The sequence below is a fragment of the Glycine soja genome, chromosome 9, assembly GCF_004193775.1.
Source record: "Glycine soja cultivar W05 chromosome 9, ASM419377v2, whole genome shotgun sequence".
Taxonomy (NCBI): Eukaryota; Viridiplantae; Streptophyta; class Magnoliopsida; order Fabales; family Fabaceae; genus Glycine; species Glycine soja.
Window position 1 is genome coordinate 18,541,546 of NC_041010.1, and position 27,967 is coordinate 18,569,512.

At 32.0% G+C, this 27,967-nt stretch overlaps 2 protein-coding genes and 3 non-coding genes across 8 annotated transcripts; all 5 read right to left on the bottom strand.

Moving 5' to 3' along the window:
• Positions 1-6,463: 6,463 nt before the first annotated feature.
• LOC114425510 (EEF1A lysine methyltransferase 1-like) lies at positions 6,464-10,147 on the bottom strand. Of its 4 annotated transcripts, none has more exons than XM_028392457.1 (5): positions 9,768-10,147; positions 8,738-8,896; positions 7,504-7,585; positions 7,219-7,335; positions 6,464-6,757 (listed from the first exon to the last, which is right to left on the bottom strand). In XM_028392457.1, exons 1-5 carry the CDS (start codon positions 10,089-10,091, stop codon positions 6,729-6,731), a joined length of 711 nt encoding a protein of 236 aa, XP_028248258.1. In that variant the 5' UTR covers positions 10,092-10,147; the 3' UTR covers positions 6,464-6,728. The 4 variants fall into 4 exon arrangements, with proteins under 4 accessions (XP_028248258.1, XP_028248257.1, XP_028248256.1 ...); XM_028392456.1 differs by having other exon boundaries at positions 7,203-7,335; positions 9,768-10,146; XM_028392455.1 differs by having other exon boundaries at positions 7,190-7,335; positions 9,768-10,146.
• A 13,245-nt stretch (positions 10,148-23,392) lies between these two features.
• LOC114368000 (40S ribosomal protein S5) lies at positions 23,393-26,133 on the bottom strand. The gene is made up of 5 exons (XM_028325311.1): positions 26,063-26,133; positions 25,885-25,970; positions 25,250-25,521; positions 23,788-23,991; positions 23,393-23,688 (listed from the first exon to the last, which is right to left on the bottom strand). The coding sequence occupies exons 2-5, from the start codon at positions 25,966-25,968 to the stop codon at positions 23,634-23,636; spliced, it is 615 nt and encodes a 204-aa protein (XP_028181112.1). The 5' UTR covers positions 25,969-25,970; positions 26,063-26,133; the 3' UTR covers positions 23,393-23,633.
• Positions 24,202-24,284, bottom strand: LOC114369032. Its single transcript, XR_003657494.1, has one exon. It is a non-coding gene; the product is annotated as a small nucleolar RNA Z102/R77 (small nucleolar RNA).
• On the bottom strand, positions 24,595-24,677 carry LOC114369033. Its single transcript, XR_003657495.1, has one exon. It is a non-coding gene; the product is annotated as a small nucleolar RNA Z102/R77 (small nucleolar RNA).
• LOC114369035 lies at positions 24,904-24,984 on the bottom strand. The gene has a single exon (XR_003657497.1). It is a non-coding gene; the product is annotated as a small nucleolar RNA Z102/R77 (small nucleolar RNA).
• Positions 26,134-27,967: the final 1,834 nt, after the last annotated feature.

Sequence of the window (27,967 nt, forward strand, 5' to 3'; positions counted from 1 at the left end):
TACAAGGGGACTAAAGTACGGGTGAGGTTGATCCTCAGTAGCCTCAAATGGTTAAGTCAAAAAAATTGGTGGAAAATAGTGCAAAAAGAAGTTGGGTAAAAGAAGATGTGTTTGGTTCAAATATATTTTGTTCAGGTTGGGTTAAAGCAAAAGTGTCTTGAGTTGCATCGAATGTGTATGAATAATGGGACTAAAGATAATATTATGGTTGATGAGGTATTGGTTCAAGGTTTAGGGTGGGAACTATATTGGGCTCGATGTTTGCATACAATTCACAACATTAAAGAATCTCAGTTTGGCAAATAACTTAAATCATATCTTTCACGTCTTCATTGTCAACCAGTTGGATTGTTGTAAATTTCAGCATTTTGCGCCTCACTACTTGTGGGTATCAAAATGAAATATTGCATATTTGGTCCAATGGTTGAAGACAGAGTCGTTCGTGGATTTTTCTTTTTAAGGCCTTAAGTGTGAGACCTCGCTTTGTTTCAAAGAACAATGGGTGGGGGCATTCAAAACTATATCCCCTTCATTTATTTTGATTATTTGACCATCTTAGTGCACTAACCATTTGACAGATGAGGAAGGCATGTTGTGTAATAAACAAAGAACAAGGAAACAAATGTGATAGAGGGTTTGTATTTGCAAACATGGAAGAAAGTAATAAAGTAAGGAAGTATTGTGCGGATGTGTTAAACGAAGGTGGATATGAGTTTTATATATAGGGATCAGGATTAAGGGTTTACGACCTAGGGTAAGGATTTGGGTTTGAAGCATTGGATTCACTAATGTAAATAAATAAGGGTCTAAAGCATTGGATTCCCTGACGTGAATAAATGAGGGTCTAAAATAAATTGGATTCCTTAACGTGAGTAGATAAGGTAATGCAATCCTACCCCATAAGAGCATTGGATAGAAGATTCCAAGAAGATTGAGCCAGAGATGCAAGAGAAGATCCTAGGGTTCTCATGAGCCTTAGGGTAGATTTCAAGCCCATGGGCTAAGTATGAGCCCGCTTATCTTTGTACATATTAGATTAAGGTTTCATTATTTTTGGGCCTTGTACTTAGGGCTCCATAATATAGGTAAGGTACCCTAGAAATGTAGGATTTTCTAGCCCTTGTATTTTAGGGCACCTAGACTAGTTTTTGTATTAAGGGTAGTTTTGTAATTTCACATGCATTAAGTGAATATTTGATATGTGTGGTTGAAAATAAATTTAATTGAATTGGGAGAAGCCCAATCCAATTAAATTTTAGAGGGGGAGGTGAGCATTTGCTTGCTACACCCCATTGCCACATCATATAGTCACGCTTTGTGCATGTCCTTCATGCTTTACATGCCTCATGACACCTAAGCACACTTAGTGGAGAATCTTGGACTTGATCTTGGATTAGTGGGCTGAACCATAACTAAAATTCACTAATCATAATTAGTGAAATTTTGGCTCCAAAATTTAGCTCCACAAATTCAATTTCAAATTCAAGTGAAATTTGAATAGAAATTCAAATTTTCCTCCAATTTTGTGTGACACTTAGGCTATAAATAGAGGCCATGCGTGTGCATTTTTTCAACTTTGATCATTTAAGAATTACACTTCAAAGTTCAGACCTCTTTTGAGACACAAAATTTCGTGCTCCTTCTCTCCTTCTCCCTCCACTCATCTTCTCCTACCTTCAAGCTCTTATCCATGACTTCTTATGGTGGTGAGTTTCTTCTTGACTCATCTTCTCCTTGAAGTGGTGTCTCCTCTCAACTCTTCTTCTTCTTCTCTATTCCGTTGCCATTAAAATTCAAGAAGTAAAGGACTCTATTGATGAAGAAGATCTAAGGCCTACAAGCTCCAATGGAGCTACATCATAAGAGTCTCACATAAATTGGACCTGTGAGTGAGAAAAAAAGAAGAAGACAAGTAACATTAAAGAAAATACGGTTTGCCTCCTCTTAAGTGTAAGGTCCGAGTTAGGGTTAAAGGTTTACCACCTATGGTAAGGGTTAGGGTTTGGAGCATTGGATTCCCTGACGTGAATAAATGAGGGTCTGAAGAATTGGATTCCCCTTGTGAATAGATGAGTGTCTAAAATAAATTGGACCTTTGAGTGAGAGAAAAAAACTGCATGAGCTAAGTGGCCAAAAACAAGAAAAAAATTACTAAGAGTTGAAGATCAATCCATGAGGGCAACTTTTGACACTTAGATTCTTATTTGTATCAAGTGTTTTGGTTAAAATAATGTTTCATTCTTATAGTTTTCATGTCAATAAAACCATTAAGACAACTTTCGGGTCTCAATTCAACCCTCAAATGCATGAACTAAGTGGCCAAATACAAGAAAAAAAATAGTAAAACTTGAAGATTTTAATCCATGAGGGCAACTATTGACACTTAGATTCTTATTTGTATCATATCTTTTGGTTAAAATAATGTTTGATTCCCATAGTATTCATGTCAATAAAGTCAATAAGACAACTTTTGGGTCTCAATTCGACCCTCAAATTCATGAACCAAGTGACCAAATACAAGAAAAAAATTAGTAAAACTTGAAGATTTCAATCTGAGGACAACTTTTGGCACTTAGATTCTTATTTATATCAAGTGTTTTGGTTAAAATAATGTTTGGTTCCCATAGTCTTCATGTCAATAAATCCATTAAGATAACTTTCAGGTCCAGAAAAGCATGAACCAAGTGGCCAAATACAAGAAAAAATTAGTAAAACTTGAAGATTTCAATCCTCGAGGGCAACTTTTGGCACTTATATTCTTATTTCTATCATGTGTTTTGGTTAAAATAATGTTTCATTTTCATAGTTTTCATGTTAATAAAGTCATTAAGACAACTTTCAGGTCTCGATTCGGCCCTCAAACACATGAACCAAGTGGCCAAATACAAGAAAAAATTAGTAAAACTTGAAGATTTCAATCCATGAGGGAAACTTTTGGCACTTAGATTCTTATTTGTATCTGGTATTTTAGTTAAAATAATGTTTCATTTCCATAGTTTTCATGTCAATAAAGCCATTAAGATAACTTTCAAGTCTCTATTCGACCCTCAAATGCATTAACGAAGTGTCAAAAGATAAGAAAAAATTACTAAGAGTTGAACATTTCAATTGATACTTCGAACTTTTGGCATTAAAACACATCACAACAACTGGAAAACACAACAATGCAAACCACACATATGAGTCCTACAAATCATTAAATAATAAAATAGAAATCAAATAAATTGGGGGGTTTTCTTCAAAACTCGATTCAAGGTTCAATGTTTGACCGAGGTATTCATCCAAAACCTCAAAAAATGAAAGAGTTGACAGAAATTGGTGGTGGATATGCACATGTTCGTGTGGGTGGGTTTGTGGTGGTAATATACAACTCTAGACATGTGAGCTTGGAGATGTCTGTGAATGGAAAACATAGTCATCATGTCCTCATCATCATGCAACATGCATGTCATGTACTAGCCACAATCGCCAACAAATGATACTAGTAATAAAAAATGTATATCCTGATCATTTGGTAGACTAATCTTGTTTCCAATAGCTTGCTTCAAAGCATCAAATGACATTCTATTGTCAAGTTGAACGATCTTTGGTGAACTGCTTACAAACGTTGAGTCATGTTTAATTGTTATGTGGTGTCATCATAATAACAATCACATTGACTGATGATGAAGCCATGGTTTAAGGTTTAGAGTTTACGGTTGTAGAAAGGTTTCTAATTGAGGTGATGGATTAGACTGTCTTACTGCAAACAATATTTATAATGTTTAAGGGCTTGCCAAATACACTTCAAAAATAACGGTCAAGATCCGATCGACAAAATCAACAACTTAGATATCACCGATTAGAGCAACGCACGTTCAATGGCCAAGATCCCACCGACAAAATCAACGGCCTGGATATCACCGATTGGAGCAGCAGACGTTCAATGGCCAAGATCCACCGACAAAATAAAATAACCTAGATATCACCAATTGAGTTATGTTAGTGTTAGATTTTTCCTATAAATACAATGCATGTATTGTCATCATATACTCTAACTCATAAACTCAGTTTCTCTCGTTCTCATATATCTCTCTTTAACTTTTTCTTGACATTAGCACCAAAGCCTAAACCATGGCATCTACAGATGCTCATCTTTTTTGAAAACAACACCTTCATAGATCTAGAGAAGTATGTAATACATTTTGTTTAATTGAATGTTAATTACGTTATGATTCAAAAATGATAATGTTGTTATTATTTTGATTTCTTCAAGTAACAAAGGATGTAATCTAGTCATATGCTCGACCAATGCCCTCTCTAGATCTCATAATTGAACTTTTGTTGGTTTAAGCTAGGTTTTCAAATGTTGCAAAGCTCGGGAAAGTTAAAATCAGTGATGCTTTAGTGACTGCTTTGGTTGAAAGGCGGAGACCTAAGTCACACACATTTCATCTTCCTGCTGGTGAATGCACAATCACCAGTTATTAGCCTAACATATTATGATTTGGAAGAAATGTACGTAGAATATATAGGAGTTGTTCCCCCTGAGAATGCACTGGTGGGGTCAACACTTAAACTAAAATGGTTAAAAGAACACATGTTGACTCTCCCAGTAGAATCCACACCACAACAACTAACAGGCCATTGTAGGGCATGCATTTTAGAGCTGATTAGTGGCGTGTTGATTCCATACAAGTCAAGGAAGAGAGTTCACCTGATGTATCTACCCTTATTAGCATATTTTGATCGGATTGGCCAGTACAACTAGGGTTCGACAAGTTTAGCACATTTATATAGAGAAATGTGTAAGGTTATTCATCCCACACCTAAAAAAAGGGAGGATGTACGTTATTGTTATGGTCTTGGACATGGTATCGCATGTCATTCATTCAACCAAGGGTTGAGCGCCAGCCGTCATATCCACTTGCAAATAGGTAAACAAAAAATTCTAACTTAAACAAATTTCATTTTTCAATAATATATTTGGCACTAACATATCACATTTCACTAGATGGAACGATAGATGCCTATGATTTTCTGGAATCCCACGCAGTAATGTCATGGGCTATAGGTCAAAATTCGACAACATGCGTAACAAAGAGGTTGAACCCTTTTTTTATTTATTTATTCAAACGTCAATTTCATTGTTTTTAAAATTACTAACATAAATTAATTTTTCAGTTCCACTGGATGCCTTACAAAGGTTTTGAGTCATTTATGCCAGAAAATGCATACAAGGATTTCAAAATATGGAGTGCTTGTGTAGCTTTAATTTGTTTTCTAGTGGTAGTATGATATCAAACTGACACGATCATGCTTTAATTTGGACTTTGTCAAGACGTAGCAGATCTACTGCATAATCTTGATAAAGTCCATCATACTGACATGAGAGAACATAATGACACAAATTGGGCAGAGGAACATCAACGATGGATTGGAATTTAGAAGGAAAGACACAAATATGTGTTAATCGGCCAACCAATTCTATGAAAGATTGAACATATGAGTCACTACATGAATTGGTACTAAGAAAATTCTAGAATTTGCCTAACACGGTTTGCAACTTATCCAAACATTGGAGTGACATCTCGTTCAACTCCAGACATAAAAACTGAACAACATCCTCCACAACAAAGTCCACCAATGGTTGCCGACATGCATGATGAAAGACTACCACCACATGCTTAATCATATGAATTAACGCTACAACCTCATCATCATCAACAAAATTATGGGTACAATCTATAGTTCTTCAGTGCAAGCGGAGAAGACTTTATGAGCAATCTCACAGCAAGAAACCGACAACCACCCAGATGTGAAAGTGGTGAACATAGATGACATTAATTGGTTGCCCTTGTTAATTATGTCCTATTATGTTCATTGTCAATTTGCTCTTGTTGATTGAATAAATAGTAAACAGTGTATTAATTGACTGAGCACTACATTTTTCTTATACGAATTGATTGAATATTCATTCATTCGAGATAATTTGACCTCACATTGCTTGTTTTGAGATGACGTGACTACACAACGCTTTGTACAAGACTATTTGACTAAATACTGATTTTTTCGAATAGCACAAACCAAAGGTAATTAATTAAGACTCAATCTAAATCGTTTATATTCTCAATGCGATCTCAATCGTTGGTATCAATCAAGTGAAAACAGTAGATCACTTATTATATATAGAGCAGGGGGAGTTAGATGCAACTTAATAGCTTTGTCTGCTACTCATCCTATCTTATTATCTTCAAACCATTTATTTTTCTCACAAAGTCTCATTCATCATGGACAATAATCCATAAAAGCTTCTCAACATTGATAACCCAAACCTCTCATCCTTTGTTTATCCTTCTAATTAGGCATCCTCTAGTTCAACAACACTTATTATTAGTACTACATATTATCTAAATTGCCCTTAGTAGTACATACTATCTATCATTGCTGAACCGCACGATTAGAGTCTATATCAAAATTGCCCTTAGTAGTACAAACTATCTATCATTCACAATAATCTTGAAATAATGGTGGGTCAAAGATTAACCTCAAGTTTCAAATATCAAAAAGACAAATTTAATCGGTCCATTGAAACGCATTTCCTCGTAATAATCAAATACAACCCAAAAATGTCCCTGTTACTAGAAATGGAGACAAGTCGACAATATCTCCAACGACCAATGTCAAAATCACACTTGTTGCCTAGAGGCAAATATTAATTCCACAGAAATGTTTACTTCAACGTCGTCTTAACGGCAGACATGATCACATCCAATCACTGCAACATGAATCAAATACGCAACCATCATTTTTAAATTGGAAAATCCAGAATGGAAATACCTAGCTATGTAAATTCCTTGGCATATATGAGATGGAATTTAGTGTTAGCAGCTATATGGAAGAAATATATTAAAAAAAATTGCATAAAATGTGTTTTAGGTTCCTCAATATTTGATCGAAATTTGTTTTTGTCTCTAAATTTTAAAAATGCTGGTTTCGGTTTGGTTCTAATGTTTTCTAAAATGTGGTGCATTTCGTCTCTCGTCAAGTCAAAATGAAATACAAGAATCAAAACCATCGTTTTCAAATATAGGGATTAAAATTAATTTTGACCAAATTAAGATACATAAAATACTATTTATCCTGAACTTTATACAGATATCTAACCTAATTGGAGACATTGAAGGAAGGACAACCAAAGGAAAAGAACCTATTTTTCCCACCCTCCTAGTCTTGTACCAGGGTCATAGTTAGAGAACAGCCGAAACTCATTTCCAAGTTTGCTAGAGTGTTGAGGCCTAAAACCACAAGGATGCAAGCCCAAGATCTCTGCTGCCGTTTCTTTCTGCACTTCACCTACAATACAAGTAATTGTAACAATTAGAATACCCAACCTAGGATACAGTTTTATTTCTTAATAATTCTTCAAACTGATTATCTCATCATAAACATTCTATCAAAGAGTAAACTAACATTTTCAGAGCAGTGACACAAAAAACACAACAGGATAAAATTCATTGATACCTGTTAGTAGAAGCAAAAATGACTCTCCAGGTTGTACGAGCAGATGAATTGTTTCAGCAACTTTCTCTAAGCACTCTTTGCTCTACTACCAAAGTAATTAGGTTGAAAAGATCATCAGCCATGTTACTGTTTTAAATTGGAAATAATCTTATATTGTTAGTCTCATAATCTCACACTTGATTTCTTTTCTATGACAACTTTCATTGCGAATTGAATAACATAGACTCAGCAATTACACACATTACTATTAGTAGATTTTGGAAGCATTCGAAAGAACCTCCAACGAGAGAGATTATTTGGGCTTACCAAACTGGCTCAAGACTCTTATAAACTTTTTTTAGCTTATTTCAAAAAGATTCATGGTAAAATTCATCACATAAGCTTTCATATGATAAGAGCTCACCAAATAAGTGTGTTTAAGCAGTTTACACAAATGCACCCTTTATGCATTAAATCTAACTTGTTTGCTTTAGATTAAAAAAGAAGGAAAAAGGTTTGTCATGCCTCAAATAAAACAGGCTTGTTCTTTTACACTTGCATCGTGGGTACCCCTTCTGGTAACAAATAATTACAATTATTCCTACAAAATAGTGAGTGATGCAGAAATAGAGTAAACAGGTGACTCATGGCCAGAAGCTGTGAGGATACACGAAACAAACTTTAAATTAGCTCACATTGAGATATAGGAAGATATTAGGTTCATATTAGGTTATTGATTACCATCAAACCTACAAGACTGAACAATATCAGCTTCATATCACAGTCAAATCATTACTTTTAATCAGAAGATGTAAAAAAATGTACACAAGGGAGGGAGTAATACTTAAGTGAAGTCCAACACTATGGATTTGTTATAAATAAATCTTAGAAGACTTGGAACTTACTCTTCTAAAATTAGAACAAGAAAAGGGTAGTGGTATTGGAAATTGGTACACTCCTAATTAAACATACGACCCTTTTATATTCTATGCACAGACTGCACACAAGATAGCATCTGAGTTTTAACTGAATTAAGTTATACAGTATTGCGGTTTAAATTTTCCTTTTTTACAACTTGCACACTAGAGGTGTAGAAATCATTTTTCACAAGAAAAAAACATGTTAATTTAATCCTCTGCCACTCATGTCATTTATAGTTTTCTGTGAAGTGCAAAAACAATAGACAGAAATGGAAGCAAAAAGGTACACAGAAGACACCGATTTACAGAGTAAAATCTCAGCTATTAATTCTCACCAAGTAAGGAGGATCTGCAACAACAACTTTGCAGGAATGCTTCAATTCTGATGGAATATCCTCAGGGTGATTGTAGTCATAAAATGTGTACTCACTTCCATATTGCCCAAAACGTTTGTCATACTCCAGAAGTTGCATAGACACATTAGGATCCATTTTCTGAATATTGAAGAGAGGAAAAAGAGAATGTTACTAATACTGTAATACAACAAAAGCGAATAGAGAGAATTTAATATTCACACACTGTCACAATAAAGATTTTTACATTGTTAACTAATTTGAAATTCGAAATAACCCCTAAATAAGATTTTTAAAACAAAAAGTCAAAAATCCTATCATACATGACAATCTATGATTGGATGACAGTATAAAATTTCATATATTACAAGTGTACTCTAATTGAATTCATTAATTATTACTGCTAAGAATGACTCCCTTTCACAAATGAGTTTAATTTCCAATTTTCATGCAGTTAGTGTAAAATTCTTACTCTGTCAACTAATCAAGGATCATCTCAAATATGATTTTTAAAGTATGACTGCCTTTCTTAAATGAGTTTAATTATAGAAATTAACAAACATATCATACATGTCAATAATCCATCCAAATTAAATTCTTTTACATTAAACCAATGCTCAATACTACAATTTTATATTACAAATATATACAGGACAACAACAAACTTCATACATAATCCAAGCTCTAAAGACACTGCTTAATAACTTTTCAACTATCTTGTAAAATTTCATACAAAAATTATGAATGGTAATTTCATACAAAAGCTTTGCTAATAACCTCTCAAATACATTTTTTTTCCATCACAAGGCTCCAATCCGAGACCTTGATTAAAGGGACCAAACCCAGTACTGAATACTTGTTGGTTTTTACAATATCTACTCTTTTTTTAAGAATTACAATATCTATTTAAAAGTGATACAAGCGATAATTTCTAATTGATTCACACAATATATTACTTAAAAGAAAAATAAATAAAAAATTAAATTACGATGGCATAGGGAAAGGAACGAACCTTGAGATAAGCATAGAGAGTAGGGCAAGCGATGCAGGCGACGCGAGCGTGGACGGCGCCGCCGCACAGAGCGAGAACTTCTTCGGCGACGGTTGTGGCGGTTTCGGGGCTGTACCAGAACTGGCTCAGCCTCCAATCCTCGGACACTAGAGAAACCTCGGACTCTCCGGCGGCATCGGAGCCGCGCTGCTGCTGCTCGGCCAGGAATTCTTTGAGGGCGGCAAGGGTGTGGGAGCTCAGAGCCGGTTCGTCGTCGTCGGACGGCGCCGAGGACTCACTGAGTCTGGTGACCGAGTTAGGGTTCAGTTCGAGTTGGTCCTCCATTGAGTAGTGATCTCGTGTGTGGAAGAATGGGAGAAGAAGTTGATAGGGAAAAGAAAACACACTGATAGGAGCCGGGTTGCTCCAACTGGATATAGACTCTCGGATTCGGATCCAAACCGAACCGATATGAGCCCAAAAACATGTAATGACGGTTATCTATCCTTGAAATTAGTCAATTCTTTAACGCACCCCATATTTTCAAATATTCCACTTTAACCCTTCTTCTTCCTCACTCCCAGCACTTCCATCATTTGTGCCCAACCTCCACCACTCACCTTGGAACCATTGCAAGCCAAGGTTGGGCGACCCTTCCACCCCAGATCCATGCCATCAGCCATGAGCACGATCACTCCACCCCAGATCATCTATGTCCTTCTCACGCAAGTCAAAACACATGTGCAATGTATTACAGAATGAGCAATTCATAATACATTTGTACAACAATCCATAATATAAAAAAAAAATATTATCGATTGGTCAATCCGTAATCCGTAATACAAATTTATCACGAATTATTCATTTCGTAACAAGAGATACATTATGGATAGGTCAATATGTAATTGTATGTGTAATTACGAAATGATTGATTCGTAAATATACTTAGTCAATTTTGGAATGACATATCCGTAATGTATATGCTGGTGGGAGAGAATGCATTTTCTTCCATCTCTTTGACAACCTTCATAGGCTCCTTAGGCCACTGGATCGAATAAAGCACCTCCGAGTTCTACTCCGTAAAGAGGTCAGTCTCTAACAATGAAAGACTCATCTACGACTTGTAGTCTTCAATACCACCACCACTCGAGCACGGAGTTCTTCCATTGCACGAAGGTGGTGCTACGACTACGACAAGACCATTGCAAAGCCACTACGACAAGTACCTCCTTGGCGACGAGTACAAGGAGTCCATAACCCAAGACCACAACGGATCCTCCCATAACACCTAGTGGACAGTCAAGCTCATCCCAGAGTTTGACAACAAATCTAGAAAGAAAGGTGGTACAAAGTGTGCCACAACGACTCAACTCCTCCGAGTGGGCATAATTTTGAACCTCCTTTTAGTTAAAAATTGTGCCCAAAAATTGCATATGGTAAAAAAAATAAAGGATTAACATGTCAATTATTAAATAAAAGGACTATTTTAGAACTAAAAGAAGACTAATTTAGAACCCAAAAAATAAGTTAAGAGATCATTCATATATTTTAGCCAATGTAAAACTAAATAGGCCCTAAGAATAAGATGAAAGAAGCGTGTGCATTTTCATGTCTTGTGAGAGTGAATATACTCTACACATGTTTTTCTATCTTTAGTGATAAAAGAACAACCAATTGAGCCACGCGTCATCTCCTTCGTTTTTTGGCATTATTTTATTTCTCTCGCTTGCACCTTGCCTCGACTCCGTTCCTCTGCTTCTTCGTTCCACAGTTTCACGCTTTTTGTTCAAATTTCATTTTGAAATCAATAGGTCAGGCTACGACGATGCTAGCTTGCAGGCCTGGGATGTCACATCATCGAGCCTCAGTTGCATCTACTCGCGTTGAGCTTCCTCATCTTCTTCGTTCCTTCATTTCGTGACTTATTTTAAATTTCAATTTCAAAAATCGTAGCTTTCTTCTCACTAGCTTCCAGACCTACGAGGTGACCTGAGCCAGCTATGTTGATTCTACACTTCATACCAAAAATCCCAACTAGAAAATATAACACACAAAAACAATAAAATAAACACTTTGGTGAAGCTTTATATTCTGCATGTCGTATTCTTAATAGAGTACTTTATAAAAAAAATTAAAAAAAAATTCTTTATGAGCTATGGAGAAAAAGAGAATCAAATCTGAAATATCTTAAAGTGTGGGGGGTCTAGTAAAGGTTAATATCCCTATTAATAAGAAAAGGAAAATTGAAAAAAATGTTAATTGTATTTTGTTGGATATTTTTTACATAATACTACTTATAGATTCTTAGTTGTTAATTCAGAAGTGACTGAAATTTCTAATGTTACTATTATGCAATCTAGAGATGTCACTTTCTTTGAAAATCTTTTTCCTTAAAAAATAAATTGTTAAAACTTTGTAAGGTTTGAAACAAGCTCCAAAGCATTGACACAAAAGTTTGATTAAGTTATTCTTTTGTATGATTTTCAAATTAATGATAGTGATAAATGTGTGTATGTGAAACAATTTGATGATAATGGATGTGTCATTTTATGTTTGCATCTGGATGACATGTTGATATTTGGTAGTAATATGCATTTCATAAATGATGTGAAGTCCTTATTGTTTATAAACTTTGACATAAAAGACCTTGGTCAAGTAGATGTGATTTTGGGAATTAAACTTATAAAGAAAAATGATGGCATGACTTTTACCTAATCTTATTATGTTGAAAAGCTATTGAAGAAGTTTAATTATTTTGATGCGAAACATGCTTTTACTCCTTATGACTCATCCATCAAGTTAAAGAAAAATTTGAGTAAAAACATTTCTTCACAAAAATATTCTCAAAGTATCGGTTCTTTGTTGCATTTGACAAACTTCTCTAGGCCCGTCTAATATTGCACATGCAGTTGGTAGATTGGAAAGTAATTGAGGGATTTAGTGATACAAAATTGAAGTTCTGATTTTGATGAAATAAAATTGACAATTGGTTGTCTTTGCTTTAGCTGGTTGTGCAGTATCATGAAAATCTACTAGACAAATTATTATTTCACATGAAAGCAAAAATTACTGATTTAAATACTGCTACTAGTGAGGCTGAATTTCTTAAAAATGTATTATGCGATTTGTCATTGTTAAATAAGCATATACCTCTAATTCCAATGGATTGTGATAGTCAAATTGCTATATCTAAAGTGACAAGCAAACTTTTAATGAAAAAAGAAGACACTTAAGAGTGAGACATAAGTTTATAAAAAATTTGATTTCTCATGGTGTCATTTCTCTTGACTTTGTCAGGTCAGAAAATAATATTGTGGATCCGCTTACAAAAAGGTTGACATGTCAACAAGTATTTGAGTCGTCGAGGGGAATGAGATTAAAGCCCATTATTTAGTTACAACAATGGACACCCGTCTCCGTGTGATTGGTGATCCCATGAATGGAGTTCAACGGGTAACAACGAAATTGTTTGTTGACTAAAGTACACCAAAATAAAATTTGGCGGAGTTGTTCCATTTCTCATTCCTATGAAGAGGTGTATTATAAATTGTGACAATATTAAGGTTGAGGTATTTATATATGTGTATTTTTTGTTAAAAAAAATACCTATTAATGAGTCCGATGACAATTATTATAGGGATGGGGGTCACAACTCACTCTTTGAGGATTCACCTAGTGAGTGTGGTGGTGGGGTCGCCACTATGAGATATGGATTAATCTCTAAGTGACACTCACGAAACAAGATACAAGCGCAAGGCCGTGTAACGCGCTACCACTGATTAGAACCTAATTGAACACCAATATTGTAGGGGTTGTGTACTAAAGTCCGGTTAAAGAATATGTAGTTCAAGACAATCAAGTCTCTACATTTTTCTCGGGTGGAAGTTCATAAACACTAGGTATAAGGCTCAAACCCGAAAGGTTCCTTATACCGAAATACAATATCACATGCTCTTTCTCTCATGTTTCTGTACAAATTATCTTTTAAAAAATATATCTTAAAATTTTAAATTATGTGGGGGAATGTTGGTAAATATTTGTGTTTTAATTTAAAATTTATAAATATATATTAATTATATGAATTCTATTTTATAAAATAAAATATTTATTTTAGATTTTCTTAAAATTTTGTTTTAATGAGTCAACTAGTTTATTACGTTTGTTTTGACAACTGTAGGTTGGTTTTCAACAGTCATATCTTGTTATTGCAAAAATGCCTATATATATCTCTTTCCTCTTTTCTAAAAAATACACTGATAGAGCTATAGTTATAGTCTCATTCCTTTCTCCCTAAAATTTTCTATTTCTTCTCTTATAAAAACATATTTCTTGAGAGTAAGAGCATTGGTGTTCATAAAGTTCGAGGATCCTTTCGCTGCACACGATCGGAACCAATGGGTTGTCGTATCTTGGGAGAGGAGCGCAATCATAATTTCTTACCCCTGCAGTGGAGGTGTTTTCTCTCTAAGGATAGTGTTTACGCGCTTCAACCCAGACTATATCTTTCTCTCCCTAATTTATTTTTTCCTTGTTCTTATTGTATGATATAGTGCATTGTTGATTTATGTGGTGTCAATTAAAATTATTTTTCTACTATTATTTTGTTATTTAATTAAAGACTGTGCATCTTCTTCTTATTTATTTCTTTCATTTTTATTTTATTTTTTCTAACAGGTATCAATTGTGCCTAGCTTCTCATTAATTTTCTTTCAACCTCATTTCTCGATTCCAATTGGATGTTCGGCAATCTAAAAGGGATCATGCATTTTCATTCTCTGTTGTATAAAGGTTAAAAGTTGTTCAAGTATGTTTATTCAACAAGGTCAAGTAAATTGACAAGGGTCATGCTCTGTTTTGTAGATAGATTAATGTCATTTTATGTATTGTAAAGAGCCTTATTTTTTAGTTTATGAGATTTTTCTATATTACCGCGATTCGATTTGTAGTAACCTTAGCTCTATTCTGCATTTTCATTTTATGTTGCAGGAAGCTTCTACAATTGTCACCTTAACAACCTCACCCTACTTCGTAAGTGTGTTTCTATCCATATATGGACTCATTTAGACTAATGAGTTTTTAACAATCATGTTTTGGATATTTTTAAATTTTTGCAGTTGGTGTTGAAAGTTTAATGGCTGCTAGTATGGATTTAATGCAATTTGTTTCATTTGTTGTGCTTCTGTTAATAATATGTGTGATTTGTAGTGCTTCTATTTGCAATAACTATAGTTTGTGTATTTGTGTAGCATTGTTTCATAGATTGAACTCCATAACCGAAATAGATGACCAAAAGGAAACATGGAAGATTGTTGTTCGAGTGATAAACATGTGGACAATACTAAGATCGCCTAAGTCTATTTTTGAGCTAATTTTATTTTACAAGAAGGTTAGGTTAACTGATTTTAAGTGCCTATGTTAAATGCATTGGTTGTTGATAGTTGTTTATACCAATTTAAAAATAACACGGTATAAATGATGTGCAAAATGAAGCATCTTTCAAAATTGGCCCAGACGGGACAAACGAGACTGTGAAAGTGAAGGTTCCGACGTTTTCACAAAATGTAGCTCACTTAGAAGATGAGGAAGGATGATCCATAATTTAACCAAACCAGTTGATGTGGTGAGCTAGTTTCTTTAGCTTTTGAGTCTCTATTTTGCTTATGCCTGTATACATGGACATTATAATCTATAGTGCAAACAAATCTTTGGTTTTTTTATGGGTAACATAGGAAAAGAGGAATTTTTAAATTTTTGTTAACACTGCTATTTTACAACCTGCCTATCTAATATCAATGCATGATTTTGAAAGGAAAAAACAAAAGGAGGAGAGATCGGAGAGTTAATTCAAAACAATGATACTTATGAAGAATGCAGGAATGAAATATGGCTGAAAAATATGTGTTCATCAAATATCTAAAAAGTGACAAAACTATGTGTGTTCAAATATCTTCCTTGTGAGATATGGCTTCTAGAAGAATGTGTCTTCAATCACTCAAACTTGGACTTGGACATGCTCTGAAAAATGTTGTTTTTAGTATATACATCTTTGTTGCATACTAAGATATACTATACATGGTGGTAGCAAGCTCATGTTTTTTTTTAATTTATATATTATCTTGGATGTCTTCATGAACAAGAATTCACCAAGCTTGTGCTTTATGAGTATAAAACTGCTACAAATATGACTGAACAGTTTGCTGCTTTGGCTGCCATAGCCTAGAACCCTGGTAAAATCCATGATGATGTTCTTGCTAACTTTTGTAGCAAGTTGCTGCCTCATTTCTTGGTAAATTTCCATATTTGTGACTTTGTTTTTGGAATTATTCTTTTGATGTTAGGCATGTCTCCATATCGATTCTTTGTCAATGTATCCCGTGTTATAAAATTTACGTCATATGTTGATGGTGAGGTTAGATTTAATTGATGATGCCATTTCATAACAATTTCCAGCATGCTTCTTTCTAATACCTACTATAGCCTTGCTTAATCTTTTCTGTTTTGACCTTCCTGGTAATGTTGAGAATGTTCGGAAACGCATAAGCAACCCAGCATTTGATCTACGTTATTTAGTGCTATGTTCAATTACTTCGTTGTAACTTAATTTCAATTGATTGAAATTGAAGCTGATGAAAAGTATTTATGATGTGTTTGATTAAATTATTAGATTCCTCTTGAAAAATTAGTTGTGTTTCAATCACTCAAACTTGGACTTGGACATGCTTTGAAGAATGTTGCTCTTGGTATATACATCTTTGTTGCATACTAAGATATAGTATACATGGTGATAGCAAGTTGATGTTTTTTTTTAATTTATATCTTATCTTGGATGCGTTCATGAACAAGAATTCATCAAGCTTGTGCTGTGTGAGTATAAAACTGGTACAAATATGACCTAGTAGTTTGCTCTTTTGGCTGTCATAGCCCAGAACCCTGGTAAAATCCATGATGATGCTCTAGCTTACTTTTGTGGCAAACTGTTGCATCATTTCTTGGTAAATTTCCATATCTGTGACTTTATTTTTGGAATTATTCTTTTGATGTTAGGCATGTCTCCATATCATTTTGAAGTACAAGTGTGGCTGCTTCTTTAGGAAGAAGTCATGCAACGAGAGGTAATATTTTTGTTTATATACTTTGTTTTTGTTACCAATGTAACTATTTCTTTGCTTTTCTGATTGATTGCTATAGTAATATTCTTTTCATGAATGTTGTATTCAAAATTGTTGGGTGTTTATACACTGGTATACTCTTCTTGTCAGCAACACCTACCTAAATCTAATTGACCAATACAATAATAAGGAGTATTTGCAATGTAGAGCTATTTTGGCTTCTACAATTGATATTGTTGATGAGATAAATGATTTTGTTCTATCATTAGTGTCAAGTACTAATTTATTATAGTTTATGCACAATTCAATTAGAAATAAGTGCTACAAACAAAACATTCTACGTTAATCTGTCCATTTTTCTAATAAATGTAGGAGGTGAAAAAAAATATTTAAGCGTAGATATGGTAGACAAATTAGATGCAGTAAACAACCAAGCATGGGAAGCATTTACTCCTGAATTTCTAAACTCTATTAGGACATCTAGACTTCCTAATCATAAAATTAAACTTAAAGTAGGAAGTCCAATCATGCTTTTAAGAAATATAGATCAATATTAAGGTTTGTGTAATGGCACAAGACTAATTGTGACAAGATTAGCAAACTATGTCATCCAAGCAAAAATCATTGATGGAAACAAAAATGGAAATCTGATATATATTCCTAGAATGTGTATATCTCCATCACAGTCACCATGGCCTTTTAAACTAATTAGGAAGTAGTTTTCTATCCTGCTATCATAAGCCATGACAATAAACAAATCTCAGGGTCAATCACTGGAATGATTAAAGATCTTGATATATGATAAGGAAGGAAGACCATTGAATACTACGACAAATGTAGTCTTCAAAGAAGTGTTCTATAATCTTTAATTGGTAAAATTCTAATTATATCACACATGAAAAACACTTTATGTTATGACTTCTGACTTTTAGTATTTCAAACTAATGTTGAGGTGTACATTCTACTTTGACTTAAGTCTTATTTCAATTCTCAAGTTCTACTTTCAGGAATGTGATGGATGATTTTGGAGATGTTTTGTCCAATTCATCAATTTCACACTTTTCTCTAAATGTAAGTTGTTTTAAACATCTATTGCAACTTCCAGTTCTATTTCATTTAATTAAATTTAATTTTAGTTTTCATCTTGACCTACCACTAAAAGAATTACTCATAAGATTTTATGAATCTGATCAATTCAATGATTTACTCAATCAGGTAATTGAATTTGCATGTTAGGAAATCAAAACACGAGACTATCAATGATTAATTGTTAGGGTTACATTTTCATAATAGAACAACGGTTGAGGTTAAATCTTTATTTTGTTGTATATCTTTTCACTCATTGTTCCTAATTATTGTTTTAAAAAATTAACGACTTCAACTTCAAAAGGGTGGAGAATGTGATCAATTTCCCAAACCTCAGTCACATGATGCAACCAACTAAGAAGAGATCTTATTGGAAGCAACCTTGACCAAGTACAAATCAATAGGAAGCCAATTCATATGGTTAATTTTTTTTTTATCTTTCACTTATATTATTTTCACTTTTAATTTGGAAGTCAATTATATTTCATTTGTGCCAGAACTTACCCTTCCATGTTGCAAATCTCTTAAGCCAAGCTAAAGCTAATTTAGTCATTGTTAAGTTCTTGGGTGGAGTTATTACTGAATGCAAAGGTCTGATTCATCAACTTCACAAGAACACGATAAAGATTGGAAAAGGTTGGAAGTGTTACTACAAATATAACAAACTACAGAAGGGAGACAAAATTATCTTTACCTTTGATGTTGTAATGGGAAAGGTGGTTGGAGTGACAAAAGTTAACTAAGAGTTATTGGGTTTGGGTGTAATGTTCTGTTTACAACAATAGTTTCACTTAGTATAACATTTTGTGTTTATTATCCTTGTATCTCTTTTGGTTTGCCATTGTTAAAATGGTTTTTCTAAAATGCTAGCATGGCTGACTTACAATGACATACACATAATGATTATAAGTTATATAAGTTATGGTATAATGTCTTCGATTTAGATCAATTATTAGCAACCCTCTTATTCTTATCTTTTACTACCTTAGCATATAATATTTTAGGTTTGGATGAGTTTTCAACAATTCTCTTATTCTTATCGTGAACTTCCTTAGTATATAATATCTTCTTTCTAAATAAAAAATATGATTCCACATCTAACTTAAAAGACAATTGAATTGAGTTAAAGGCACTACATATATTATTATCAATTAATTCAATTAAATTCTTAAAAGTACTACACGGATGATGATAATATAGAATGTGCACATGTGTAAATATAAAGGACGCACGTGCAAATGCACAGGTATTAATATTCTTAGCATTTTCCTTGGGTTGTTTGGCATGCATAATAATGCATGATTTGTCGATAAGAGGAAATATAGTTTAGCTGCTTACTCTTTATTTCTCAGTCTGACTTGGAATCTAGATTTGACTGACAGAAATAATAGTTGTAGTAACACATGATTCTTCATAATTGTATTTTACATTTACAGGAATTAGCAGAACCATCAATAAGAGATTTTTTTGAATCTTGCTTTGAACAAGGTGCTCATCACATTATTGTTAGTCCCTTTATTCTCTTTCCTGGGAGGCATTGGAGTCAGGTAGGTCTACATAGAATTGTCTCCTACTTTTCTATAAATTGTGAAAATGATTCTGACATATGAAGATAGGAAATATGCAAAAAAAAAAAAATTTAAACTTCACTATTATGCAAGATATTCATTTTGAAGTAGTTAAGTGGTCAAGATATATGTGGGGTGATTGAACATGTACTGATTCATGTTGGCTTGAGAAGTTCTACTGTTCATTCACACAAAAAGCTCATAGAACTTTGGTTGGTTTGTGCCTGTCTTTCAAAAGTGCAAGTGTGTATATTTGAGTACTTTCATGAATCATTTATATTAGGTGATTGATGTTGTGGTTTATTTTATGTGCTTATGTTAATTGTGTTTTCCTTTTTTCTATCTTGAGGTGCATATGAATGCAGAGAAATAGTGTTGAAATAGTTAGAAATATTTTTTTCAATCTATTATTATGACATAAATTTTGTTTACTATCGAACAAGTTCATCAACATCAATTTGTGGCTATGGCCTTTATTGCTTTGGAAAAGTCTTACTTGAGCTGGTGACAAAAATTGTTGATCTGTTAATGGTTGTTGATGAGGATTTCTTAGAGGAAACACATGCTATATCCATTGTTGTCAGGTTTTGCCTAAAAGTTGTGACATCAGAGTTCTTCCAATGTAATAGTTACTCCAGCACCCTCTGGTACAGAACTCGAAAGAGCTAGCAGTTTAAAGATGTCATGAACTACCGTTTCACAATCACAGGGTTGTAATATAGGAAAACTTTCTATTCTTTTAGGTCTCATACTTTTTAACTCTAATGAACTTATAAATTTTATATATGTTTCTTTTTTTTTTCTCAATCATTAGTTATGTGCGACGTAGGACTATTTTAGATTCGACTAGAGGCTTAAAATTAATGGGTTGTCCACTACAATTCTGTTAAATATTCAAAGAAAAAAAATTATCAATTTAATAATCTTATCTAACTTAAGCAGAATTGCGACTCAAAAAAGTTATTTATAGTCTACACAAGAAATGTGTATGGCTTAAACCAAATTAGAAAAAAGCAAACATGTTTTCAGATGAAAAATTAACCGCAAACCAAAAACAAAATAGAAGGAAACATAAATTTGGACTTAGACAACACAAAAATTGAAAAGAAGAAAATACTAGAAATGAGAGGAAGAAAATAGTTTTTAATTCAAATTAGTTAACAAGAGAAATTTTTAAGTCGAGTAAAAAAAAGATAGAAAAAGTAGAAAGAATTAAAAAAAGAATCTATGGGTTGACCATAAATAAGTTATAAAAAAAAGGAGATTTGGCATGAGCCCAATATAAATAATTTAGGCCTAAGCTTAAAAAAATATTAAAAAACTCCAATTTTTATCTTTTTATTTTTATTTTTAGTTAGTACTTTAATTATGTAAAGTAAAGATGTTAACTCTTTTTCAAAGTATAAACTGATTGATTATTTAAAAGCCAGCGATTTTTTTGTACTTCATATATATTCAATGTGTGATTATTTATAAATTACTATTTAAAAGCGTTAACAATTAATATATTTTTAATATATCACTTTAATTATTTATATAAAGTGAAAATATTAACTACTTTTCGTGTATCTTCACTTAAATGTCACACTCTTCATGGAATAATATATTTCATGTTGTTGTTTGTGTCTTTAATTATTATCAATACTGTTACAGTCATTATTATTTGAAGTTTTTATTATTATTAATTTGATTAATTTAAAATATTGAAAACATTAATTTTATAATAACATTGTTTTTTATTTACTAATTTATGGATTTATTTCCCTTTGTATTCCATATTTAAAAACTCTTACTAAAAATTCTAATGTTGATTTACACTATGGAATTGTAATATTAGCTAACTTTATAATTGATAGGAAAGCTAAGATTTGGAGCCGTGTTTGAGAAAAAATGAAAAGGTAGCAGGCATTGAGAGAGGAAGCATAAAGCATAACGGTAGGGTAAATGTGTTTTAATACAAACACTTCCTATAGTGTTTCAAAGGGATTTAAATTCTGTAACTGCAAGATGGTATGTGTTGGGATTACATTTTCAATTATGTTAAGACCTTCTAAACTCATGCAGACCTTCCAAGAATAGATAATAAAAATTAAATTTTATTACGTAAAACTTGTATTATAAAAGTGTTGTTATTGTAATTTTACAAACAAAGATTATGCTATTTAATATCTACATAGTAGAGTCGACATCATATGTGAAAAAAAATAATTTAAATTTATTGGCATCAAGATATTTAAATTAAAATATAATTCTTTTTTTATCATATATATAACTTGATCTATGAAAAATTTATTAAACAATGTGTAATTGTATTTTAAAAAATGATAATTGAAAATAAACATTATATTTAAATTAATTATAAATATATTATGTTATTCAATATATTCTTAATAAAATAAATTAACCTATTTTATTTTTTTTTAGTTTTATTTCTTAAATCAATTTTTATAATAAATAACTGCACGTAAAAAAAGTATCAATTATCATCTTATATCAATTTTATTGCTTTAGTTTTATTTCTTAAATAAGTTATACATAGTTACAATTATACTATATAAATATCTGTGATAACTATTATTGTTATTAATATTGATTTTTTTTCTTCTATACTTATTTATTATCATCGCCAAGAAGGCAGAGCAAAGATAATATTAGGAAATAATACTAATTTGAAATTTTAACAAAATAAGATTTTCTTTGTTTTATATTTTTTTTATTATCATCTTCAATATTAATATACTAATAACATATCTAATAACAATAATCTCATTAAAAATAAATACATCAAAGTTAACTAGACCATAATATTTTATAAAATATATTATATATTTTAATTATATTAGTTCTTTTATTCTCATTAAATAAGTTATACATGTTTGAAACGAGATAAAATCATGTTAGAAAATAATAATAAAAAATAACATACAATCTGGTGATACTTTGTTATCTTAATCATTATTTATACATTTTTTATAAAACAGATTAAATACTTTTGGTTTGCCGCAAACAAACTAACATTTATTTTCTTTTGCTTGATCTTCCAATCAGTTATGTTACATGCTGATAATTCATTTTTTAGCTTATATTAGTCTTAAATATTGATCGGAAAAACTAAAGAGTTGCTTAATGTATTCTACTCTACAAACATTTTAATAAGAGTATGTTTGGATAGAGAATTTTAACTCAAGAAAGTAGTTTATCAGAGAATGTAATTTAAGATTCATTGTTTGGATGAAACAGTGCATAGAAGAACACGCATGAAACTAACAGAACAATCATATCTTTTCTTTTTTTTTTCGCCCTCATAATTTTAACTTTTTTTATTCAAACACAAAATTATAAAAATAAAAAAATTTCATTTAAAATATTTGAAATTCTTAAAATTTAAAATTTCTCCATCCAAACACACCGTAAAAGAATTGTTTTTAAAATAATTTAATTTTCTTTATTGAACACAAAAGATTTAGTTCAAGATGTGTCGTGTTTATCAAAGAGATTATGTTCTAAATATGTTGTGCTTAAAATAATTTAATTTTCTATATTGAACACAAAAGATTTAGTTCTAAATGTGTTGTGTTTATCAAAAAGAATAAGTTCTAAATGTGTTCTTTATAACTTGTTTTCAACTTTATTTTCACACTAAAAACTTAAATAGAGATTCTCAGCAAACAAAAATTATAGTATAATAACAAAATTATTAACATTAAGAAATCTTTTTGAAATAAACTTGTAAATAGACATAAAAAAACCTGCTACTGGGTAAGAGCTCTAGACAAACCTCGGCACAGATAATTCGATTCCACTGTTATGATTAGATTATGACAACACTAATTAAACATTAGATTTGGGCTTTAGAGCAATTATCACAGACGAACTCCAGGCAAAAACAAAGAAGCGACACCATTAGCCATTTAAATCGTCACAACAATTTATAAAGCAGGCTCTTACTAAACTCCAAGTCTTTAAATATAAATTTTCGTCCAGGAAACAAAATCGTTCATGTAAATCCTTGTGCGAACTAAAAAATAGCTAAAGCCATCAAAACTAGTACACAATATTTGAAAATGAAGTTCAAAGGTCGAAACAAAATCTTTCTGGTCACCAATACTGTATCCTTTGTTGGTTTAACGATTAGCCTTGGCAACTCTCTCAATTTCATCCTTTTTCTTGATAGCATAACTGAAATACAGTAATGTCATTCAGCAAAACCAACAAAAAAAAAATCAAAATTACATCAGAAAATGTACACACCATGAATAGGAATGTTAAAAAGTATACCTGTTGGATGAACCTTTAGCTGCATTAATAAGTTCATCAGCCAAGCATTCAGCAATTGTCTTGATGTTTCTGAAAGCAGCTTCCCGAGCACCTGTTGTTAGAAGATAGATGGCCTGATTAACACGTCTAAGGGGTGAGATATCAACGGCCTGTCTCCTCACCACTCCAGCAGAACCAATTCTAGTTGCATCTTCACGGGGACCACTGAATAAATAAAAAACATATTCAATTAAGTCAAATAAAACACTGAAATTTAAAAGCAACATGTTACAACTGAATCACAACAGTATCAAGGCCATTTTAAATGCACATTACAAACAAGTTTCCTGATATGTGATGTATACAAGTCATAAACCAAGATCTGATAGAATAAAACAACAATATATCTTATATCAACATACTTAGGAATTAGGAGAATGATCAGATAGAGCTAATACATAAGTGCCATCATTCAGGCAATCAAACCAATAGGGAAACATTGAATCATCATGTCATTCTCCATCTCCAACTAACATTGATTATTTGAACAATAATCCCTAAACCACAGTAGCTATAACATAGAAATAAGGTTTAACCCAAAAAAAAGTTGTAAAGCAATAACCTATTAAAACAAGTAAAAATACCAAAACATGGCCATAGTTACTATATCATCCAATCAATAACCAAACAAGAACTGGTTTTCATTAGACAAAAACTTAGATACAGTTCTTTAGATGTTTCATTTTGGTAATGTGCAATAATTCTAAATGACATGTTATTGACTTCATGAAAATAAATACCCATGATTATATTTCAATTTATCAAGGAGAATGATCAGATAGAGCTAATACATAAGTGCCATCATCCAGGCAATCAAACCAATAGGGAAATGATTAATCATCATGTCATTCTCCAACTCTGGCTGTCATTTGTCAAAGCCCTAAAGCAAGAGTAGATCATCAATTTTGGATTTCCTTACTTAGAGTACAGAGTTCACCCACTTTAGGTAACGGAAAGAAAAAACAACACATGCTCTAACAACAACCTATGCTGAACAATTTTCTTCCCAAAAGCAAAAATATGGTCTACCATATTCAAATAGAAATAACAAAACAAAAACAAACAAGCAAATAAGGAGAATGGTCAGATAGAGCTAATACAAAATGCCATCATGAAGGCAATCAAACCAATAGGGAAATAATAATCATCATTCCATTCTCCAAATCATGACATATTTTATCTGTCAACATATATTTTAAAATCAAAACCAATTCAAATCTATGAGACCAAAGTCATTTGTTCAAAATCATAAACTTAAAATTTCATTGTTGGAAACCAACAATACAAATCTACAAAAAAGGCAAACGATAACATGAAACCAATCTACTACTGATGGTACCATCAGCAAACAACACATCTGCAATTAAAACCTAAAGCAAAGCCATCAACACAAAGAAAAACGATTCTCAGTACCATATCATACCTATTGATGACGGCATCAACAATGACCTGAATTGGGTTCAGGTCAGTGAGCAAGTGAATAATTTCCATTGCATGCTTGATAATCCTGACAGCCATGAGCTTCTTTCCATTGTTCCTTCCGTGCATCATGAGAGAGTTGGTGAGTCTCTCAACAATGGGGCACTGCGCCTTCCTGAACCTCTTCACTGAGTACCTACCAGCAGTGTGAGGAACATATGTAGCATGCTTTGACGGGGACACTCCAATGTAATCAGCCAGAGACATATCAGTAACCTAATATCACAAAAAAAAATCAAACTAAATACAACAAAAGAAAACATTTTAGTTAAACTAATCAACCACGCCCCAACGTAATCAGCAAGGGACATATCATTAACCTAATCCCAATCAGAACATGCAAAAAAGTAACTCAAACTAAATACCACAAAAAATACATTTTTAGTTAACCTAATCAACCAGAGCAACGTCATTAACCTAATAACAATCAGAACACAGTTATCGTAAACAAAATCCGGTAATTTCACGATATAACTAGATTAATAACTAAGACAAACTTAATAATTAATCAAATTTGCTATAGTTTAAAGAAGCGTCGATACAGAGAGTGAATAAAAAGGGGGAAAAGTGAAGAAGTGCCTCAACGTCGTCGAAGCTCCAGCGGTTGAAAAGTTTGACGTCGATTTGAGAGGGATCTGGAACGGTAGCTTCGATTTCGGCCATGGCTGAACAAGCAATTGAATATAGAGAACGAGTTAGCGAAGGGAAGAGAGAGAAAGAGAAGAACAGAAGCAGAAGAAAATGGAAGAGAACGAACTTGGTGAAGCACAGAGGGAGCGAAGTGCTGAGTGGCGGAAGAAGCAGCAACTCTTAGTCGCAACGACAAAAACCCTATGTTCTTTCGCTATGACATTTGGGTATTTATAGCAATGGAAAAAACCCTAATGGTTAGGCCCGGCCCATGTTATTGGTTTGTGTGTCTTTGGACCCCGGGCCCTTGGTGGTTTTCATTTTAGGCATTTAAATTTTGGGGCTTTGCTAGGTGCACCAGACATATTGCTTGTGCACCCAGCATTAAACAAAATTTCCGAAACTGCCCTTAAGTGTTTTTTTATTTTTAAGGATTACATAATCCATCTACCTCACACAAATTATGTGATCCGTATGAGTCATACGGATTAATTCATATGGATTATGAACAGATTACGTAATCCGTATGAGTCATACGGATTACGTAATTCATAAGTGTTTTTTTAAAAAAAATTCAAAAATGTTTTTTTAATTTATTAATAAATTAATTTTTTTTTAATATTAAATATTATTTTATTTATAAAAAATATACAGATTAAATAATTAGTATGAGTTATATCAAAATTAATTATCATAAAATTTATTATTTAATTTTACATGTGCATTAAATATACATTAGAAATTTTACTGTTATATATAACAACATTATTTATTTTATAATATAATTGACCTATTAGCTCAGTTGGTTAAAGTCTTGTGCTAATAACCTGAAAAAAATTTTAATAAAACACTTGCGGCTGATTTGTATGAAAAAAAATAAAAAATTGAAAAACACTTACGGATCAACTGATCCATATGAGTCCAATCTGTAAGGCTTACGGATTAGGCTCATATGGATCAACTAATCCGTAAGCCTCATATGAATCCGTATCCCTTTTACGAAAGGGCAAAATAGAAAAATCATGAAATTGTTGGGATTTCACTAGGTGTACATAGCAATACCCTAAATTTTGCATTCTCTTATTTGTATTTCAGCCGTTGTTAGGTGCACCCAGTAATATTGTTTGTGCACACAGCAATTTAAGTGAAGTGACAAAAATGTCCTTCACTTGAATGTTAAAAACCTTCCCTCCTCTTCTTTGTTTGTATGCGCTGCACATGATCTTCTTCCTTTGCCTCCCTCCATCGTCTTCTTTAGTTTGTGTTGTGCCACCGTCGTTCGTTGCTTCCATTGTCGACTTTAAGGACGTCGCCACCACCATCGTGTCGTTTCCGCCGTCGAGGTAAGGCTTCTTCTTCTATTTAATGGTTGTTTTATCTTCTTTAGAATCCGTATAAAACATATAAATTACTTAATTCATATGTTTTTTTAATTACTAATTAATTTATTTTTTGAAATAGTAAATGTTTTTTATTTATAAAAAGTATTACTTTGATTTTTGTTTTTAAATAGTTATTTTTTTAAAATATAAATATATTAGTTTACTTTTTGTTTGTAAATAGTTATTGTTTATTTTTTTAAAATAAAAATAGATTATTTTGAATCATGTTTTTAAATAGTAATTGTTTTTTTAATTGTAAATATATTAATTTTAATTTTGTTTTTAAATATTTATTGTTTCTTTTTAAAATAAAAATACTTTATTTTTAATTATGTTTTTAAATTGTTACTTTTTTCATTGTAACTATATTAATTTTGTTTTTGTTTTTAAATAGCTATTTTTTCTTTTTTAAATAAAAATATATTATTTTGTATTATGTTTTTAAATAGTTATTTTTTAATTTTAAATATATTAATTTTATTTTTATTTTTAAATAGCTATTGTTTATTTTAATTATAAATATATTATTATGATTTTTGTTTCGATATAGTTGTTGTTTATTAATTATAAATATATTACTTTAAATTTTGTTTTGAAAAATTAATTTTTTAATCAAAAATAGATTATTTTGAATTATGTTTTCAAATAGT

What these genes read in the sequence shown, in the direction of transcription:
- LOC114425510 (XM_028392457.1), bottom strand. Translation starts at nt 10,091, where the DNA reads ATGGAGGACCAACTCGAACTGAACCCTAACTCGGTCACCAGACTCAGT. An exon ending in ATTTTTGCTTCTACTAACAG is followed by an intron (nt 7,336 to 7,503) that starts GTATCAATGAAT and finishes CTTGTATTGTAG; the next exon opens with GTGAAGTGCAGAAAGAAACG. An exon ending in GTTCTCTAACTATGACCCTG is followed by an intron (nt 6,758 to 7,218) that starts GTACAAGACTAG and finishes TTCATGTTGCAG; the next exon opens with TGATTGGATGTGATCATGTC.
- LOC114368000 (XM_028325311.1), bottom strand. Translation starts at nt 25,968, where the DNA reads ATGGCCGAAATCGAAGCTACCGTTCCAGATCCCTCTCAAATCGACGTC. An exon ending in GGAGCTTCGACGACGTTGAG is followed by an intron (nt 25,522 to 25,884) that starts GCACTTCTTCAC and finishes TTGTGATATTAG; the next exon opens with GTTACTGATATGTCTCTGGC. An exon ending in GCTAAAGGTTCATCCAACAG is followed by an intron (nt 23,689 to 23,787) that starts GTATACTTTTTA and finishes ACTGTATTTCAG; the next exon opens with TTATGCTATCAAGAAAAAGG.